We start from the raw sequence: 17,288 nt of genomic DNA on the forward strand, positions 1-17,288 counted from the left end.
AAACCTCGAAAAAACCAAAGTACCTCTACCTCTCTTATACCCTGAAGACCAAGAACCCGGGATCAAAATGAAAATTTAGGGATAATGATAACTTCCTTATTTTTTTCTTTCTTGCCTTCCTTCCTTGCTTTGCGTTTATCTGAGGGGGAGGGGGTTGTGTGTGAGCGCGCGCGGGGGGGATTATCTTGCGGAGTCTTTGATTGATTGATTGATTGATTGAATGGATCGTATCTCTTTGTGGGGCTTGACGAAGTATGTGCTGGGCTGTGTCGTGTGATGTCACTCACGGTGTGATGTCGGCGATTGCGGTCCGGGCTGGTGCTGCCAGTCTGGGAATAAAATTCAATTCTAGGAGTCGATCTCGTCCCCTTGGTTTGTTGTAGATGGATGGATTATCGTATACGTATACCCTGGTTCTGGAGTGGTCTTGCTGTTGGTTGTCGACGTACTTGATTTAATCTGGATCTACCTGTCCGTTCTCGAGTTACATCATACGAGAACTACTAGTTAGTAGTTGGTGCGTTTCGCTTTAAAATGGACTCGAACAAACAACTCATGTCTATGGTATAAAGCAACATCTATATATCTAACTATGGCATGTCTTGAGGTCATCATCAACTTCATCACGTCTACTCCGACCAGCACGGCAACTAAACACCCTCCACCGCTGCCGCAGCCTCAGCATCCGCCTTCCTGCCGGACGAGATATCAACTAGTCCGACGCCCTGCACCAGGGCCGGGATATTCTGCTCCTCGCCATCCTCCAGGTCCGGCACGGTGCCATAGCCAATGATATTCTCCTCGGCCTCCGGCACGGGCACCCAATCGGGCATCTCGCGCGGCCCGTCAATGCCCCTGGGCGGGATGGCCCAGGTGGGCATCTGACTGCGGTACTTCCAGCCATCCTCCTTGTCGGAATACGCGGCGGCGTGGAGGAAGATGCCCAGGTCCTCGGGGCGGGGGTCGGTGTAGAGTTCGGTGTCGCAGACGTCGCATCTCTCGCCGGACAGCATCTCGCCCTTGCGCTTGTGGTACCGGTCCACGGCGGCTTCGTGCTCGCGCGACATGATCTGCTCCACGACGGAGTTGTCCGTGCCGGGCGGCACCAGCGGCGCCGCGGTGAGGTGCGTCCGGTAGCTGATGGTGTCGGGGACTTCGGTCTTCCCTATATTCGACAACCGGTCGATGAGCTCCTTGTCGCGCTCCTCACTGGTGTCGTTCTTGCCGAGTTCCGGCCCGAAGACGTTCCGGTTGGAGTAGATGGGGTCGTTGGAGATCGGATGGCCGAGGAACTGCAGATGCACGCGGATTTGATGCGTGCGGCCGGTCAAGGGCAGACAGTGGATGATGCTGTATCCCTCGTCCTCGTTGGAGTAGATCGGGGGTGGGGTCGCGACGCGGTCGCCCTCAGGGACGTCGGTCTGGGTCTCGGGCTCGGGCGAGTGCGGAGGGACGTACGCGAGCCTGCGGAACTTCGTCTTGGCCTCTTTGCCGGTGGCGCGGACGCGGTTCAGGCCGACCTTGGGACTGACGGACATGATGGGCTGGTCGCAGACGATGACACCGTCGGGGAACCGGCCCTTGACGCGCGCGACGTACTCTTTCTGGAGGGTGCGGGCCTTGAGCTTCTCGCACATCATCTCGGCGGCCTTGGGGTGTTTGCCCAGGAACATGACGCCGGAGGTCAGACGGTCCAGCCGGTTGCAAGGCCGCGGGACCCATTCCTGGCCGCGCTTCGAGCGCATGATCTCCAGCACCGAGTTGTAGTAGTATCGGCCGGCGGAGTGGACGGGCACGCCGGCGGGCTTGTCGATCACGATCAGGTCGTCGTCTTCGTGGATGATCCCGATATCCTTTCCGGTGACGGGGGGTTCGTGGCGATGCAGCGTGTGCGAGATGATCTCCCCGTTCTTCACGATGGTGTTGGGGCTGCCGGGTTTGCCATTGACGGTGATGTGGCCGCTGGCGAGGGCGTTTCGCTGTGGATGGCCGAACTGCGTTAGCGATTATGCTTGATGGCGTGGTACTTGAGGTGAGGGATGGAAAGAAGAGGGGGGAAGGGGAGGGGATTGCGCACGTAGTATTCAGCCGGGCGATCGCGAAACTCGGACAGGAAGATGTCGACCAGCTCTCGACCGCGCCAACGCTCCTTGCAATAGGTGTTGTAGGTGAAGTGGTAGGGCTTGACGCGGCGCAAGCCTCCCTCGAAGTAGTACGGGGCCGGCCACGGATTGCACGGGGTGACGGCGACTTTGGGGGGTTCGGGCATCGGGGGGTCTGGTGGCGGGACTTGCAGGGTGGTGTCGACGGGGGTGAGAGCCATGCTGGGCGAGAGGATGCGACCGCGTCGCAGCAGGTACGCAGTGATGCGAGGTGAGGGAGCCAGTGGGTAGTGGGTAGTTGGGGGGGGGAGTGGAAAGAGAAGAGGGAGAAGAGAGAGAAGAGGGAGAAGAGGGAGAAGAGAGAGAAGAGAGAGAAGAGGGTTCGTGGCGGCGAACGAGAAAATTTGGTGTTGCGGGGAAGGCGACGGAGGAAGGGGCTGATCTCCGGAGTTCAACGATAGTGAGTAGTACTTAAGTAGTCCTTCTGCTCCTCCCTCTCTCCCTCTCTTCTACATCTCCCCCAGGAATATACCACTGCTTATCAAGTCAATCCACAAAATTCTTTTTGGGTTCATGAGATCGATGGTTTCCTTCTTCCAATGCCCGAAGAGCTAGCCATGGAACGCACTCGCCAGAAATATTTTGGGGGTCTTTGAGATGTCTGTTCATGAGATCGGTAAACTCCTTCTTCCGATGCTCGAAAAGCTATCGAATTAAGACGGATTGTTTGAATAGCTGGTGAATTTATCAAAAGAAAATAGTACGTGATGACCTTCTAGCCAGGTAAGTCCCTATTTCCATCGATAGAAGCAGCTCGACTCTATGGCAACAACGAAAAATCATGATCATGCTTCCCCCTCAAATAATCATACCCCCTCCTCCACCCACTCCACCCACGGCACCAAGCGCCCCCAATCCACCAACCTCTTTACATCTCTCGGCAACACAGCGTGCTGGGTTGAGTCCGTTCGTGATGATGCAGACGCCATCTTGGTGCAGGGCTTCGAGGGCGGCTTGGAGGTGGTGCGAGGTGAGGGGTTTGGTGGAGAGTTCCTCATCGGAGAGGGTGAGTTGCACCAGCTGCGCGGTTGTCATGGTGCATGGGAGGAAGGGGGAGTGGGTGTTAGTGAGAGAATGACTTATGGAGGTCAAGGACGGGTCATTCCAAGAGGGGTTGTGCTATATATGATGGGGATGCAGATGGATGATCAGCAGTCAGGGCCAACTGCCACCTTTCCCCTGTTGGGAAGGGCCGCTCTGCTTGCAACAGACCCGATTAATTGATACCGAGACGATCGCCCGTCCCTCTCCTGGACCTTCCTTGTCTCCAACAACAGAGATAACTCGGCATGGGAAATTCTGTTCTGCTTGCGTCGTTGTCTGCTGCAATCTTGATCCTCCAGTACCATCGAGGATGTCTATCATCACACTGAGATACAGGAATCAAATGCACACAGGAGCGGCCTATAAAGTAGAGCTCGTGTTCGCGTAGCTTGGCTAGCACCGCATGCATGGTCCAGGTACTGGATGTCCTACATCTGGATCTAGACTGGGTAATACAGAAAGAAGGTCGTGAATGAGATACCCTTACTCACTTCTTTTTACCAGTAACAAAAGTCGAGAGAAAGATAAATTGGATATGATTGGATCTGATCAGATAGAGAGAGGGTTTATTTATAACATCTCTCACAAAATTCAAAAATCAAAAATCGAGTCAAGTCCTATATAGTAAGTAGCCTAGCTGCCCGCTATCCATCATGCCAGGTACGCCTCCAGTGAGTGACGGACAGACAGTATGGATGGAGGACGGACGGACGTAGCCAAAACAAAACAAGCCCTCAAAAACACTTCTTTCTTCCCTCCCCTCTCTGTCTCTTCATAAAAGAGAGGGAGTAAGAAAAAAAGAAGAGTCAAGGCCCGAGCCGCGGATCGAACGCGGGACCTCTCGCAGATATGCTTGGGTTGTAACCCTAAGCGAGAATCATACCACTAGACCACCCGGGCTTGATTGATGTTCTTGACTAAGTTTTACGCTTATTCAAGAAATGATATATATACAGCAGAATACACCCGCATTTCTACACACATTGCTACCACACCCCATTACCGCTTCAGTGTTGCTACATCAGATATTGCCACACCCCGATATTAGATGAGCAAGAGACAGTGGCATTACTAATTACCCCCAGTTATTGCATTACACATCACCATCTAACCAGCACCGAGCGCTTTACCGGTCTATATCCCGAGTCTGAGGCCAAGACAATCAAGTGATACAAGACTGCTACATCGTATCGCGATGAGGTTGCGATGATGGGGTGGCTTGACAAGCCCTCCATCCACGGTTGATGGACAAAGAACCCCGGCTCTAGACCGCATATCGAGATGCCAAGCACATCAAGCGCTGAATAATTCCCTGGAAAGTGTCAGAATGGAGGAGCGAGCTTGATGATTATTAATTCCGATCCGATGGAGCAGAGCTTCCTGACGAGGATAAATATCTTGGGTGTCTGGTGGCCCCCCCCGAACATCTATCAAAGTCCAAATCCATAATCCAGTCCCCCGACCAGTGCCATCCGATGGACATCCTCCGTACCAGCACCGCTGGAAAACTGCTGCGATGGATCACCCGAGACAAGGTCCTGCTCTACCCTGAGGAGCGTCCGGGGTTCCAATGCCCGCGATGCTATGCTGACACCGCGGCGCCCACGAGACTGTTCACCCACGAGGCCGACGGCGAGCAGGGCTCGAAGCCCGAATCCGGGGTGGATGAACACGGTTCGCCCGCAGCAGACGATGCATCGTCGTCCGAAACGGCCGACCAAGAAGAAACAAGCCCGTCCGACTTAAGCCGGGTGCCCTCGATGGTGGACGTGGAAAAGGTGCGCACCCAAACGGAGCTGGCGCGTCTATACACCGTCGCCACGCAGACCGAAGCCCTACAAGCCGCCCCGAGCAAGCCCATCGCGCCTACAAAAACCGCGGACGGAACAATCCTCGTCGACTGGTACACGACCCACGACCCGGACAACCCGCAGAACTGGTCGTCGGGCAGGAAACTCTTCGTGGTGTTCCAGATCTACTTCTACACCCTGGCCGTCTACATGGGCTCGTCGATCTACACCCCCGGCACCCCCCAGATCCAGGCCCGCTTCGGCGTGTCCCCCACCGCTGCATCCCTCGGCCTAGCCCTATATGTCCTGGGCTACGGCGTCGGCCCTTTGCTTTTCTCCCCGCTGAGCGAGATCCCCAGCGTCGGACGCAACCCGCCGTATGTCCTCACCTTCGCCATCTTCATCCTATTCACTATCGGCGCAGCCACCGTCAACACCTTCGGCGGCCTGCTCGTCCTGCGCTTCCTGCAGGGCTTCTTCGGCAGCCCCTGCCTGGCCACCGGTGGCGCCAGCATCGGCGACGTATACAGCCTACTGAAGCTCCCATATGGCCTGACCACCTGGGCAGCATTCGCCACCCTCGGCCCGGCCCTGGGACCCGTCATCTCGGGCTTCAGCGTCCCCGTCCAAGGCTGGCGCTGGTCAATGTGGGAGACCGCGTGGATGTCGGCCCCGATCCTGGTGATCATGTTCCTCTTCCTCCCCGAGACCTTCCCCGACGCGATCCTGCTCCAACGCGCGCGCCGTCTCCGACATCTCACCAGCAACCCGAAACTGATGTCCCAATCCGAGATCAACCAGAAACAACTCACCGTGACCGCCGTCGCCATGGAAGCCCTATACCGACCGTTCCAGATCGTCGTCCTCGACCCGGCCATCCTCTTCGCAAACGTCTACACCAGCCTGATCTACGGGATCTACTACTCCTTCTTCGAGGTCTTCCCGATCGTCTACATCGACATGTACCACTTCAACCTGGGCCAGATGGGGCTCGTCTTCCTCAGCATCGCGGTGGCCCTCGCCCTCGCCGTCCCAGGCTACTTCATCTACCTGTATACGGTCTTCGAGCCCGAGATCCGTCTCCGCGGTCTCGGCACCCCCGAACGACGGCTCATCCCGGCCCTGTTCGCGTCGTTTCTCCCGCCCATCGGCCTCTTCCTGTTCGGCTGGACCTCCCGTCCGGCCGTGTACTGGATCGTCTCGGTGGTTGGGATTCTCATCTACACGATCGGTATTTTCATGGTCATCCAGTGCATATTCATCTACATCCCCATGACGTATCCGCAGTACGCGGCGAGTCTGTTCGCCAGTAATGATTTCATGCGCAGTGCGTTGGCGTGTGGGGCGGTGTTATTTGCGCGGCCGTTGTATGTCAACCTGGGGGTCGGGGCGGGGGTCAGTTTGTTGGCGGGCTTGACGGTCGGTTGTATCGGGGGGATGTTTGCCTTGTATTATTTTGGGGCTGCGTTGAGGGCGAGGAGTCGGTTTACGGCCAAGTAAATGGGATGTCGGAGTTCTGGGGAAGGTGGGGAGGATTTCTTGTTTTCTTAGGGCTATATAGATGGTATATGGACACAGTGGTGAGGGGAAAATCTTGTTAAGAACCATAGTATGAGTGTTTGAGGCTGGGTAGTTTTCTAGGAATGGGGAAAGTTTGATGAGTACTAGTATTCTTGATAGATATCGATTATACTACCGTAGGTTCCCTGCGATATGACCAAGGCCTGATGCATGGCTGTATATAAATAGTGCTGATCAGACGGAGTTAATTGAACTAAGCCGAGCTGTAAGCCCGAAAAGGGAGACCGATGGTAACTCCGAAGGAGGCCAGCCAACTATTGTATAGGTATATATTCTGATCCCAACCCTTCCATCTCAAGTTTAAACACCCTCCTCCCTTCAGGCCCATCAACTTTCATATAAACTTGTCATCATGTCAAAAATCATCCTCATCACTGGCTCCAACACGGGCATCGGCCTAGAGGTTGTCAAGGCTCTCGCGGGCGCCAGCAAGCCCTACACCATTCTCATGGGCGGACGGAGCCCTCAAAAGGTGCAAAACGCAATTTCTACCGTTCAGACGAAACTCCCTTCCACTGCCAGCACGTTTGTTCCCATAACGGTGGACATCGAATCCGACAAGTCAATCGAGCAGGCGTTTGCCGAGGTTCAGTCCAAGTACGGCAAAGTAGACGTGCTCATCAACAATGCCGGTATATACATATACACATACACCCTCCTCCGCTACCTACCTAAGTATCTCCTCGTGTATCCACTGACTTCTCCAGGCGCCCAGTTCGACCAAGAACACGCCACAAGCACCCTCAGCACCCGCGAAATTTGGAACAAGACCTGGAACGTCAACACGACCGGCACACACATCCTCACCTCGACCTTCGCTCCCCTTCTCCTCCAGAGCATCGATCCCCGTCTGCTCTTCCTCACCTCCGGCACATCCACTCTCGCCGGCACGGAAAACACCGCCATCCCCGTCAACAAGGTGCCACCGAAGGGCTGGCCCAAGACGGGCTTCAACGTGCCTGCCTACCGCAGCTCCAAAACTGGGCTCAACATGGTCATGCGCGAGTGGCATCGCTGGCTGAAGGAGGACGGCGTCAAGGTGTTTGCCCTCTCGCCGGGGTATCTGGCTACCGGGCTGGGCGGGGATCCCGAGGTGTCCAGGACATTTGGGGCGCAGGATCCGGCGGTTGCGGGGCCGTTTGTGAGGAGTGTGGTGGAAGGGGAGAGGGATGGGGATGTGGGGCTGGTGCTTACTAGGGAGGGGGTCCAGGCTTGGTAGATTCACTTGGATAGATGACTTGCGAGGACTGGGTTGTAGTCCAGTGTATAGAGAGTTACTTGTATACTATACTTGTTACAGCAACGATAGATACCTTATATACTAAAGTTATGAGTGTAGAATGGCTGGATATATACTTGACCATCTACTTGAATGAGACCAAGAATAATCAGATTATATAACTATTGATCTGATGTTTGGTTTATCTCTCTTATATATGGCTTCGTTCTCAGTATTTTTTAGCTAAAAAAATATTATTAGATAAAATTCTTCTGAACGCTATAATCTATATTGAGGACTGGTTTCTGGAGAACTGCTAACTGAGCTGACATAGTCTGTGAGCTATTCCTATTAACACATGTTAGCTCAGCATGCAGAGAGTTCAAGAAAATTGTGATATTAAACTAGTCACAAGCCAAGGCGTAAACTTATATCTCTGATCCCCATTTCTCCATCCAAGTATTATGCGTATCCAGAACGCCGTTAAACTCCCAGACAAAGACAGGCCTGGCGGCGAGCTTTCCTCTCAGCTAGGAGTTGGTCGTCCATACTGGTCTCTCACTCGTGGTGTCAGGGAAATAATGGAGCTTGTAAGGGATGGAGAGAAGAGGCCGGCCCCTTGAAAGATGCGGAAGAAGTAAAAAGAGGGAGGCCATACAGCCACACCCGCCTGGCTACAGCCACACCGCGCTCGCGACTGCCACACTATTTTGGAGCCACCGCCTACTGATTTAGAGGATCAAGGTTACATGACTTTAATTTTACGGTATTATACTACTAAGATCAATAGGCGTATAGCAAATTGGTTTGGCAGTAGCGAGCATGGCGTGGCTGTAGCCAGGTGGGTGTGGCTGTATGGCCTCCCTAAAAAGATGAGGTGTGTTTTGATCACGCGGTATGGAGGGGACTTGTGCCACGAGGCAGGGGCCAGGCTGTGGGGTTGCATCTGATTGCTCTGGGTGGTGGTTGTTTATTCTCAGTGCGGGTGAGATGAGTCAATCGAAGTATCTAACTAGATACTTGAACTCCATGCCGGCGGGGTCATCCCTCTCTTCTTTCGGTTAGGGCGAGCGAGCTTGTCTTTCGGGCCGAGGCGGCGTGCGATGCACCCGTCAGATCCTTTGGAAGATGGATTTTGGGAACGATGAAACTGAAAGAAGCTATCGAGGTGTGGAGGCGCCGAGGTCAGCAAGGTCAGTGTCGTAACCTGGGTTTCGGCGAACGTTGCGACGGGCAGAATTATTGTCTACGTGGACGATTCACAGGCTTCAGGGCCTTTCGATTGATTTCTCAAAAAGCCGCGGAGATGCGTGATCGAGATTAATGTGATAGTTCCTATAGAGTGGGCCCTGGCTGATAGCGCTAACCTTTGTATTCCTTTTACGAAATTTTAATTCTATCCCCATTGCCACCCTGTAGCTCTCAGGGAGTAAAACTGATTTATAAGCGACCTCTTGTTTTTAGCATTGCCTCGTTTAAAGCATTCAAAAAATAGCTTTTTCGGGGTTTCTTGTAGTAAATGACTTAGATGCTGGATACTGGGTTGTTGCTTAGATTTTTATACTCTTTTAACAGTTACCTATATAGAAAAAGTAAATATTTTAAGACCAATGAAAGGGCTTCAATACAAGTATAATCTAAAGGATTACACAGGATATAGACTAAACATGATATATTTCACTATATACGTATTTTATCTATCACAAACTAGCTAATCAGGCTATCCAATTCCCTGTGAGCAACCCTGGATATCAGGGATAAAAGTAAAACCCGCGGTCTGAATTAGTTCATATTTGCTTAGAAATCAGTTTCACTGTAGTTACTTCTAAGAGGACCTCCCTCGTAGGCCCCGCCAGAATTTCAATTCCAATCCCAATCTCATTTCCCATCGGGCAGTGTTGTCGTCTTTGCTTTGCCAGAAAGGTATTTAGGGATTATGGCTGCAGCGGTGTCTTCCACTGAAGAAAAGACAGCTACTAACATCATCGGTGCAAACCTGCCTGATGATGAGTTCCAGACGTCCCTCTGCGGGCATGGCCTTTAGTTAAACGAGAGCGGATTCATTCGATGGGAAAACGATAATCCCAAACATCCACGGAACTGGTCAGGCAAAGCAAAGGCGTACAACACGGTCATTATCCTCCTACTTGAGTTTCTTACCAGTGCTGTCGGTACGGCAGGCACCGCCGCAGCCCAGGAAATGCAGGATGACTTCGATGTTGATCTAGCCCTATCTATCTTTTGTCTCACCTCAACCTACCTGATCGGCCAAGGGATCGGGGGTGTGTTTTTCCCTCCGTATTCCGAGATCTTTGGCCGCAAGACACTCTATATTGTATCGACATTTGTCTACTGTGTCTTCTCGATCATCACGGCTAGCGTCCACGCCCTCCCAGCCATCATCATAGCTCGCTTTCTGTCTGGATTGGCGTCCGCTGTGCCCACGATTGTGGTGGCTGGCAGCATCGAAGATCTTTTCAACACGAGAGCTCGTGTGTGGATGATCTTTGTCTGGGCAGTGATTGGAAATGCTGCTGTCTGTGCTGGCCCCATCTACAGCGCCTACGTCACCCAATCCGTAGGATGGTCAGTCAAATGGCTCTTCCCTTCCCCCAGGCTATGTGTCCTCTTGTTGACAATTCCTCAGGCGCTGGGTGTTCTACATCGTCGCCATCTGTCTGGGATCCCTGTTGGGATTCTGTTTCACGCTCCGGGAGACTCGTCCCAGCTTGCTACTCGAGCGGGAAGTGGATGTGTTGCGCAAGAACCAGCCCACCAGGGAGTTCAAGATACTCAACCCGGACATGGCGCCGGACTTCCACACCCTGATCGTAGTGACTCTCCTGCGACCCCTGCGCCTACTCTTCACCGAGCCTATCATCATGGCTGTGGCTTTCATGGGTTCGATCACCTGCGCCCTATTCTACCTCCAGGCGGAGTCAATTCCACTCGTGTTCGAAGCCTACGGCTGGTCAACCGCCACGGCCTCCCTGGGCTTCGTGCCTGTTTTACTCGGTTGTCTCTTTAGCTCCCTCACCCGATTCTATGACCACCACCACCTGGAGAAGATCACCAAGGCCGGAACGGCCGTGGAACCAGAAGACAAACTGAGAGGGTTCGCGCTTGCCGCACCCTTTCTTGCCGGTGGTAAGTCAAGTTCACATCCCCCCTCCACCTCACCTCTAACCCGCACTTGTAAATAAGCGAAATCCTCAACATGTACTGACTATAAAATAAAAGGACTTTGGCTGTTCGCCTGGACTACCCCCCCGCTCACCAGCGTACACTGGATGGTGCCTATGGTCGCCCAGTTCTTCGTCGGCTTCGCGCTGAACGAAAACGTCTACACCCTGACCGGATACCTAGCGGACAGCTACACCATCTATGCGGCGTCGGGCTTTGCGGGCCTGATTCTGGCGCGAGCATCGACATGTGCTATCATCGTACCCTTCACGCGCGCCATGTACGTCAATCTGGGCTACAATGTGGCGACGTCGATCCTTGCTGCGATCGCCACCCTGTTCTGTGCGGCCCCGGTGGTGTTTATTCGGTATGGGAAGCAGATCCGTGAGGCGAGCGTGTTTGCGCAGTTAAGCTTGACAACATACCGGGAGAATAAGGTTGAGGATGATATGGATAGTGTTTGATTATTCCTGCGTCCGGCAACGATGTCCTCTACCTATGGCGTCGCGGGCGAGACCCCGAACCCGGTAGACAGGCAGATGGATGGATGGATGATGGATACATAGACAGATAGATTAAAAGTAGACCAATCTGATCCAATGCACCAAGATTAAACCATCACGGCCTACCTCATTGCTCTCGGAACGTACATAGATGAAATTCTCCAACTCCCAAACCAAAACCTGATTCTCTCTTGACAATAGAAAATGGGAGCCACTACAGTCACACCCGCCAGGCTCCTGCCACACCGATCATGCTCCTGACACATCTTCTGCCTTCCTGACTAAGATTAGCCTACTAGTAGTAAAACAAGGGCGCCGCTCCGGCGACCCCCCTGCCTTAAAGGGCTTTAGTGTGAGCGGTAGACTGACTGTAATAAGTATAGCGCGCATAACGTTATAATAAGAAATTAGTGATTATATATTATACTGATTATACCTGAGGCTGGTTTCTTACTAGTAACTGCCCTCCGTAGCCCTGAATAACCTACATCTGTTCTTTATATATTAATACGCGCAGGCAGGTTAAATTACTACGCGTAGACCGGCAGGCAGGCAGGCAGATAGGCAGACAGGTAGGTAGGTCAAATTAACTGCGCGCAGGAAGGTTAACTACACATAGGTAGGTAGACAGGCAGGCAGCTAGAATGGTTTAATTATATAATATATTACTTAGTAACCATGATTCTTTGGTATCTGATTGCGTTGTTTAAAAGGCAGTAAGCGAAAAGGTATGGCAGGAATCTAGCCAGCATGGCAGGAGCCTGGCCGGTGTGGGTTGTAGCAGCTCCCATTACATATCCCTGGAATTGTGTCGTTATATGTCTGCTCCTAGTACTTCGAACATGGGATAAATCGCCCGACTGGCATTTTCCAGTGGAGCAGGCAATCGGTACAAGGCAGAGCAACATCCTGCAAGTCAGATGATAGTTCATGACCCCGTACGTAAGGCGATGTAGTTAAACCGCATGGCCGTGGACCCACCCAACGCCACCTCTTGGTTCGCGAAGGCAAGCTGCATCGCCGAACGGAGAGATGTCAAGTCATGGGATCGAGGGCTTGCTATTCCCTGGCGGATCCAGACCCTGGATGCTCCACTGCCAAGAAAGTATACAATTAGGCCCTACGCCAAATATGACTGCTTCGGAGGCCAGAACGGTTCCTTGCCTTAATTGTCATTTGAGGATGCGTAAAGTCGGACGTCTGTCAATGTGCAGCCAAACGTATGTACCGGCGTGGTATTTCTGGGTTGGTTCTTGGGTATCGGGGAAGAGGCATGGTGTGGGGGGAAAACCCCCCCGAATGAAGCAAGTGCACATGCCCAGATCATGCCGGGGTTCGATAGACTAGATAGACAGCCGGAGGTCTCCGCTCGGACTCCGGTTGACCCCGGTACCCCGGTCATGTTGGTCAGTATGGTGTCTTTGAGGCGGTGAAGTATTCTCAACACTGGTTCACTAATCCAATTTGCGCAGAAGCCAATCACGCGTATCTCCTGAGTACTCCTATCAAGTGGAGCAAGGGCTTGGCATAATAACAGAACAAGATTTAGTTCTTTAATCCCTGATTAATCTGGATCAGTCTATATATAATCTTATATATAACTTTATATATATTTAATTATTATCTAATTCTATATCTATATAGCTTAACTGTCTGTATAGTAATATTATAGAATTAGATCTTTATTATATTATTATTCTAGATCTAATAATTATAAGTCTGATTAGTTACTCTATTAGAGTGGCTTAACCTGACTGTTATATCTTAATCTTAATCTGGCCATAATCTGGCAGTTAGATTAAGATATAAAAAATTTTTAACTATATAATTAAGATTAGATTAAGATATAATTATTATTATAATTATTTATATTTATTAATTAGAAAAATTAGATATAATAAATAGATTAATAACTATAGATTAATTTATAATATATATATTTTTTTTATATAGATAATATATAAAGTATAATATATATTTAATTATAGTATAGATATAATAATATTTTTTAAATATAATTTATTATTTAATCTGCTTAATTAATTATCTTAAAAAATATATTATATTCTGAAAAAGACTTTTATAAAATTTAATATAAAAAAAATAAAAAAAATATAAAATATTTATTTTTTATATTATTTAGAATAATAATTATAATAATATAAAAATTATAAAGATTAAATCTTTATCTTTATCTAAATATATATAATAATTAAAGACTTAGATAAGACTAGTTTTTTTAATTCTAATAATAATTTATTTTTTAGATTATCTTTAAGATTATCTATATTTTTATTCTTCTTAATATAAAAAATAATAATTATCTTATTCTTCTTTTACTTCTTAGATATAAAAATAATTAAATCTAAATTAAGATTATTAAATATATTCTAATATTTTTTATTTATAATAAAATAATTAATATATATTTAAAGTATAACTGCTTTAATTATATTAAAATTAAAATAGCTTTAATAATAATAATAAATATCTTAAGAATTATTAAAAAAATATTTAATATTAATATTATTAATTATAATTAAGAGAAAATCTCTAGCTATTTAATAAAAAATAGAAAACTGATTATAATAAAACTTTTAGTAAATAAAAATATTAATATATTTTATAATATCTAAAATTATATTAATTTAATTAAAGATATCTTAAGAAACTATATATCTTTAATATCTAGATATATTTTAAATTTTTTATATATCTTAATAAAAGCTGAATATAGAATAATCTTCTAATTCTTTATAATATATATAATCTTAAGATTTAAAAAAGAAAAAAAAATCTGACTTAAGAAGCTTATCTTAGTTTAGATATTATTATAATTTATAAAAATCCGAGAAATAAAAAAAAAAGACTTGATAATATTTTTTAAAAATAAATTAAATAATTATAATTAATTTATAATTCTGAAGCTGTTCTATAAATAATAAATATAAAAAAATAAAAATAAAAAATTCTATAAAAATAATTTATTTTATTTTAAAATATAACTTTATATAAATATAATTTATTATATTTTAATATATAGCTAAGATATCTATTATATTTTATTTATTTTAATAAATTTAATAATCAGAAATTTATATCTAAAATCTAAAATTATAAAATAGTTTTTTTTTTTTAAATAAAGCTGCTTAAGATATAATAAACTAGAATAAAAAATAAATATTTATAAAAAAAATTTATAAAAGATTTTTGTAAAATTTTTTATAAGAATTATAGTATTATAATATAGATCTAGTATATTTTATTTATTTATTTTATCTATTTAATTTATTTAATTTATTTAATTTATTTAATTTATTTAATTTATTTAATTTATTTAATTTATTTAATTTATTTAATTTATTTAATTTATTTAATCTATTTAATCTGCTTTATTCTAATAATCTAATTATTTATAATCTTTTTAACTATTTATTAATTTTTAATTCTGTTAATAGCTTTTTAAGCTATATCTTATTTATAAATCTAAGAATAGTCTGATTTAAAAAAATAATAAAATAAAAATAATATATTTATTTTTAGTATTTTAATTAATAATTAATATATAATTTTTCTAGTATTTTATAATATAATTAAAATATATAGCTAAAATAGAGTAATAATTATATATTTTTATATATATTTTTTATTATAAAAATAATAATTTTCTAAAAAGCTGAATTTTATTAATATAACTAGAATTTTCTTATTATTTTTAATAAATAATAATAAAAAAATACTAATTTCTTTTTTAATTATATTTTTTTAATTTAAAAAGCTTTTTTTTATATATTTTTAGACAATAATAAAAATAGGCAGATTAATAATTATTGTCAACAATATGGGCAGACTCGCCAGTTCACTGCCTAAGGCTTATTAGTTTGCGGTCTTAGACCAGTTAGCTGTCTTAGATTATTAATTAGCAGACTGATAATTTTAAATTCTATTTATTCTATAACAGAGTAAAAAATCTTATTTTTATTAATTATTCTAGTCTTTATTTAATTATTAATTTTATTATTCTTGACTCTGTTTTATTTATATAATTTTTATATAATTTTTATATAATTTTATATATTTTTATATACTTTTGATAGTTAATTAATTATAAATATAAATAAAAAGATTTCTTAGTTTTTAATTAATTTTTTAATAAGTTTTAATTAAGTTAAATCAGCTTTTAGTCTCTTTCTAATTTTTAATTCTTTTTATTACTTTTTTTATTTTTTTCTTATCTTTTTTTTATTTTTATTTTATTTTTATCTTATTTTTATATTTAATTTATATAAAAAAATAAGAGTTTAGTAAAGTCTTTCTAAGAGATTAAAAAAAAATTCTTATTTAATTATCTAATCTTTAATTTTTTTTATTTTTTATTTTTTTTATTTTTTTTTTACTTTTATCTTATTTTTGTATTTAATTTATATAAGAAAATAAAAATTTAATAAAGTCTTTTTAAGAAAAATTTTTATTTTTTAAAAAAAGTTCTTAATTATAAGCCTAATTATATTTTTATATTAATTTTTTATTAATATCTCTAAGATTTTTTATATTTTTTTTATTTCTCTTATTTTTATTTTATCTCTGACTTAAAATTTGTATAAGAAATTATAAAATTTTTAAATAAAAAATAAGATCTATCTAAATTTTTAAATTCTTTTAATTATTTCTTTATTATATCTTAAAATCAGTAATTTAAAAAAGTTTTTATTATTCTTAATAATTAATCTAATTAATTTCTTTAAATTAATTAAATTTAATTATTTATTATTAATAAGAATATCTAGAAATATATAAATCTAGATTTATCTAAGAAATCTAACTATTTTATTAAGTCAGTTACTATATTTATTTTAGATTTTAATTATTATATTACTTTAATAATAAATCTCAGTAAATCAGATTATCTTTTATATTAAAAAATTATAAATTAATTTAATTATTAATTTAAAAAATAGAAAAAAATTATCTCTGAATTAATCTTTTTAAATTTATTAATAAATTTTATATTTAATAAGCAAAATTAGCACGCTATACTTAATTTAAAAAGATCTTATTAAATTTTATAAGCTCTAAAGAAGAGAATTACTCTTATTAATTAGTTTTATATAAAAAAAATTATTAATAAATATTATAAGCTGTGATTCTCAGAAACAAAAAGTTTTATTAAGAATTATATAATTTAATAAAAGCTTATTTATTTAGAAATAATAAAGCTAAAATTAAGCAAGATTACTAGTTTTATTTAAATAATCTATAACTTTTTTAAATCAGTTCAGAAAATAATAGATAATTTTATAATAATTTAATAATTAAAATTAATTAATAATAAGAATAATCAAGAAGAACTATCTGAGTTTTTTAAGATAATATAAAAAATATATAATTAAATTTATCTAAATTTCTAAATTAGATAATTTATTAAGTTAGTTAACAGTAACAGTAGTAGAATCAGCTATATTTTCTTTTAAAATTTTTTAGATAATTCTAAATCAACTGTTTCAATAACTATTTTAATAACTAAGTTAAAATAAACTTCTTAAAATAGTAAAATATTAATAAAAAAATAAAGATTTAAGAATCAGTCCTGTCTATATAAATCAGGCAAGAATAATAGATTTTATAATTTTAATAATTATTTCTATATCAATAAGAAACTAAGAGATCCTGAATAGAAGCCTGAGGCCGAAATCTTAAACCGCTTTAGGGATGCTTACAATGGGCAATTTTGCAACAATTTGGCAATCAAAATTGATTGATAATGAGAACAATCAGGAAGAACTACCTGAGTTCCTTGAGGTGACAC

General features: G+C 43.1%; 5 protein-coding genes and 1 non-coding gene across 6 annotated transcripts; 3 read left to right on the forward strand and 3 right to left on the reverse strand.

The window, feature by feature from the left end:
• Nucleotides 1–545: 545 nt before the first annotated feature.
• On the reverse strand, nt 546–2,403 carry BO70DRAFT_426642 (pseudouridine synthase family protein). Its single transcript, XM_025547813.1, has 2 exons — nt 2,078–2,403; nt 546–1,979 (listed from the first exon to the last, which is right to left on the reverse strand). Exons 1-2 carry the CDS (start codon nt 2,321–2,323, stop codon nt 651–653), a joined length of 1,575 nt encoding a protein of 524 aa, XP_025402134.1. The 5' UTR covers nt 2,324–2,403; the 3' UTR covers nt 546–650.
• A 223-nt stretch (nt 2,404–2,626) lies between these two features.
• BO70DRAFT_359266 (phytanoyl-CoA dioxygenase family protein) lies at nt 2,627–3,650 on the reverse strand. The gene has a single exon (XM_025542502.1). It carries the CDS (start codon nt 3,195–3,197, stop codon nt 2,961–2,963), a length of 237 nt encoding a protein of 78 aa, XP_025402135.1. The 5' UTR covers nt 3,198–3,650; the 3' UTR covers nt 2,627–2,960.
• Nucleotides 3,651–4,016: 366 nt separating this feature from the next.
• On the reverse strand, nt 4,017–4,106 carry BO70DRAFT_t74. Its single transcript has one exon. It is a non-coding gene; the product is annotated as a tRNA-Pro (tRNA).
• Nucleotides 4,107–4,681: 575 nt separating this feature from the next.
• Nucleotides 4,682–6,496, forward strand: BO70DRAFT_330631 (MFS transporter; the record flags this gene model as incomplete). Its single annotated transcript, XM_025540839.1, has 2 exons — nt 4,682–4,908; nt 5,059–6,496. The coding sequence occupies 2 exons, from the start codon at nt 4,682–4,684 to the stop codon at nt 6,494–6,496; spliced, it is 1,665 nt and encodes a 554-aa protein (XP_025402136.1).
• Nucleotides 6,497–6,929: 433 nt separating this feature from the next.
• On the forward strand, nt 6,930–7,796 carry BO70DRAFT_330636 (putative short chain dehydrogenase; the record flags this gene model as incomplete). The annotated part of the gene is made up of 2 exons (XM_025540840.1): nt 6,930–7,209; nt 7,285–7,796. 2 exons carry the CDS (start codon nt 6,930–6,932, stop codon nt 7,794–7,796), a joined length of 792 nt encoding a protein of 263 aa, XP_025402137.1.
• Nucleotides 7,797–9,463: 1,667 nt separating this feature from the next.
• Nucleotides 9,464–11,443, forward strand: BO70DRAFT_368802 (MFS general substrate transporter; the record flags this gene model as incomplete). Its single annotated transcript, XM_025544647.1, has 4 exons — nt 9,464–9,484; nt 9,841–10,382; nt 10,444–10,943; nt 11,037–11,443. 4 exons carry the CDS (start codon nt 9,464–9,466, stop codon nt 11,441–11,443), a joined length of 1,470 nt encoding a protein of 489 aa, XP_025402138.1.
• Between the last annotated feature and the right edge of the window lie 5,845 nt (nt 11,444–17,288).

The sequence above is a fragment of the Aspergillus heteromorphus genome, assembly GCF_003184545.1.
Source record: "Aspergillus heteromorphus CBS 117.55 chromosome Unknown BO70scaffold_4, whole genome shotgun sequence".
Classification (NCBI taxonomy): domain Eukaryota; kingdom Fungi; phylum Ascomycota; class Eurotiomycetes; order Eurotiales; family Aspergillaceae; genus Aspergillus; species Aspergillus heteromorphus.

What these genes read in the sequence shown, in the direction of transcription:
- BO70DRAFT_426642 (XM_025547813.1), bottom strand. Translation starts at nt 2,323, where the DNA reads ATGGCTCTCACCCCCGTCGACACCACCCTGCAAGTCCCGCCACCAGAC. An exon ending in ATCGCCCGGCTGAATACTAC is followed by an intron (nt 1,980 to 2,077) that starts GTGCGCAATCCC and finishes GGCCATCCACAG; the next exon opens with CGAAACGCCCTCGCCAGCGG.
- BO70DRAFT_359266 (XM_025542502.1), bottom strand. Translation starts at nt 3,197, where the DNA reads ATGACAACCGCGCAGCTGGTGCAACTCACCCTCTCCGATGAGGAACTC.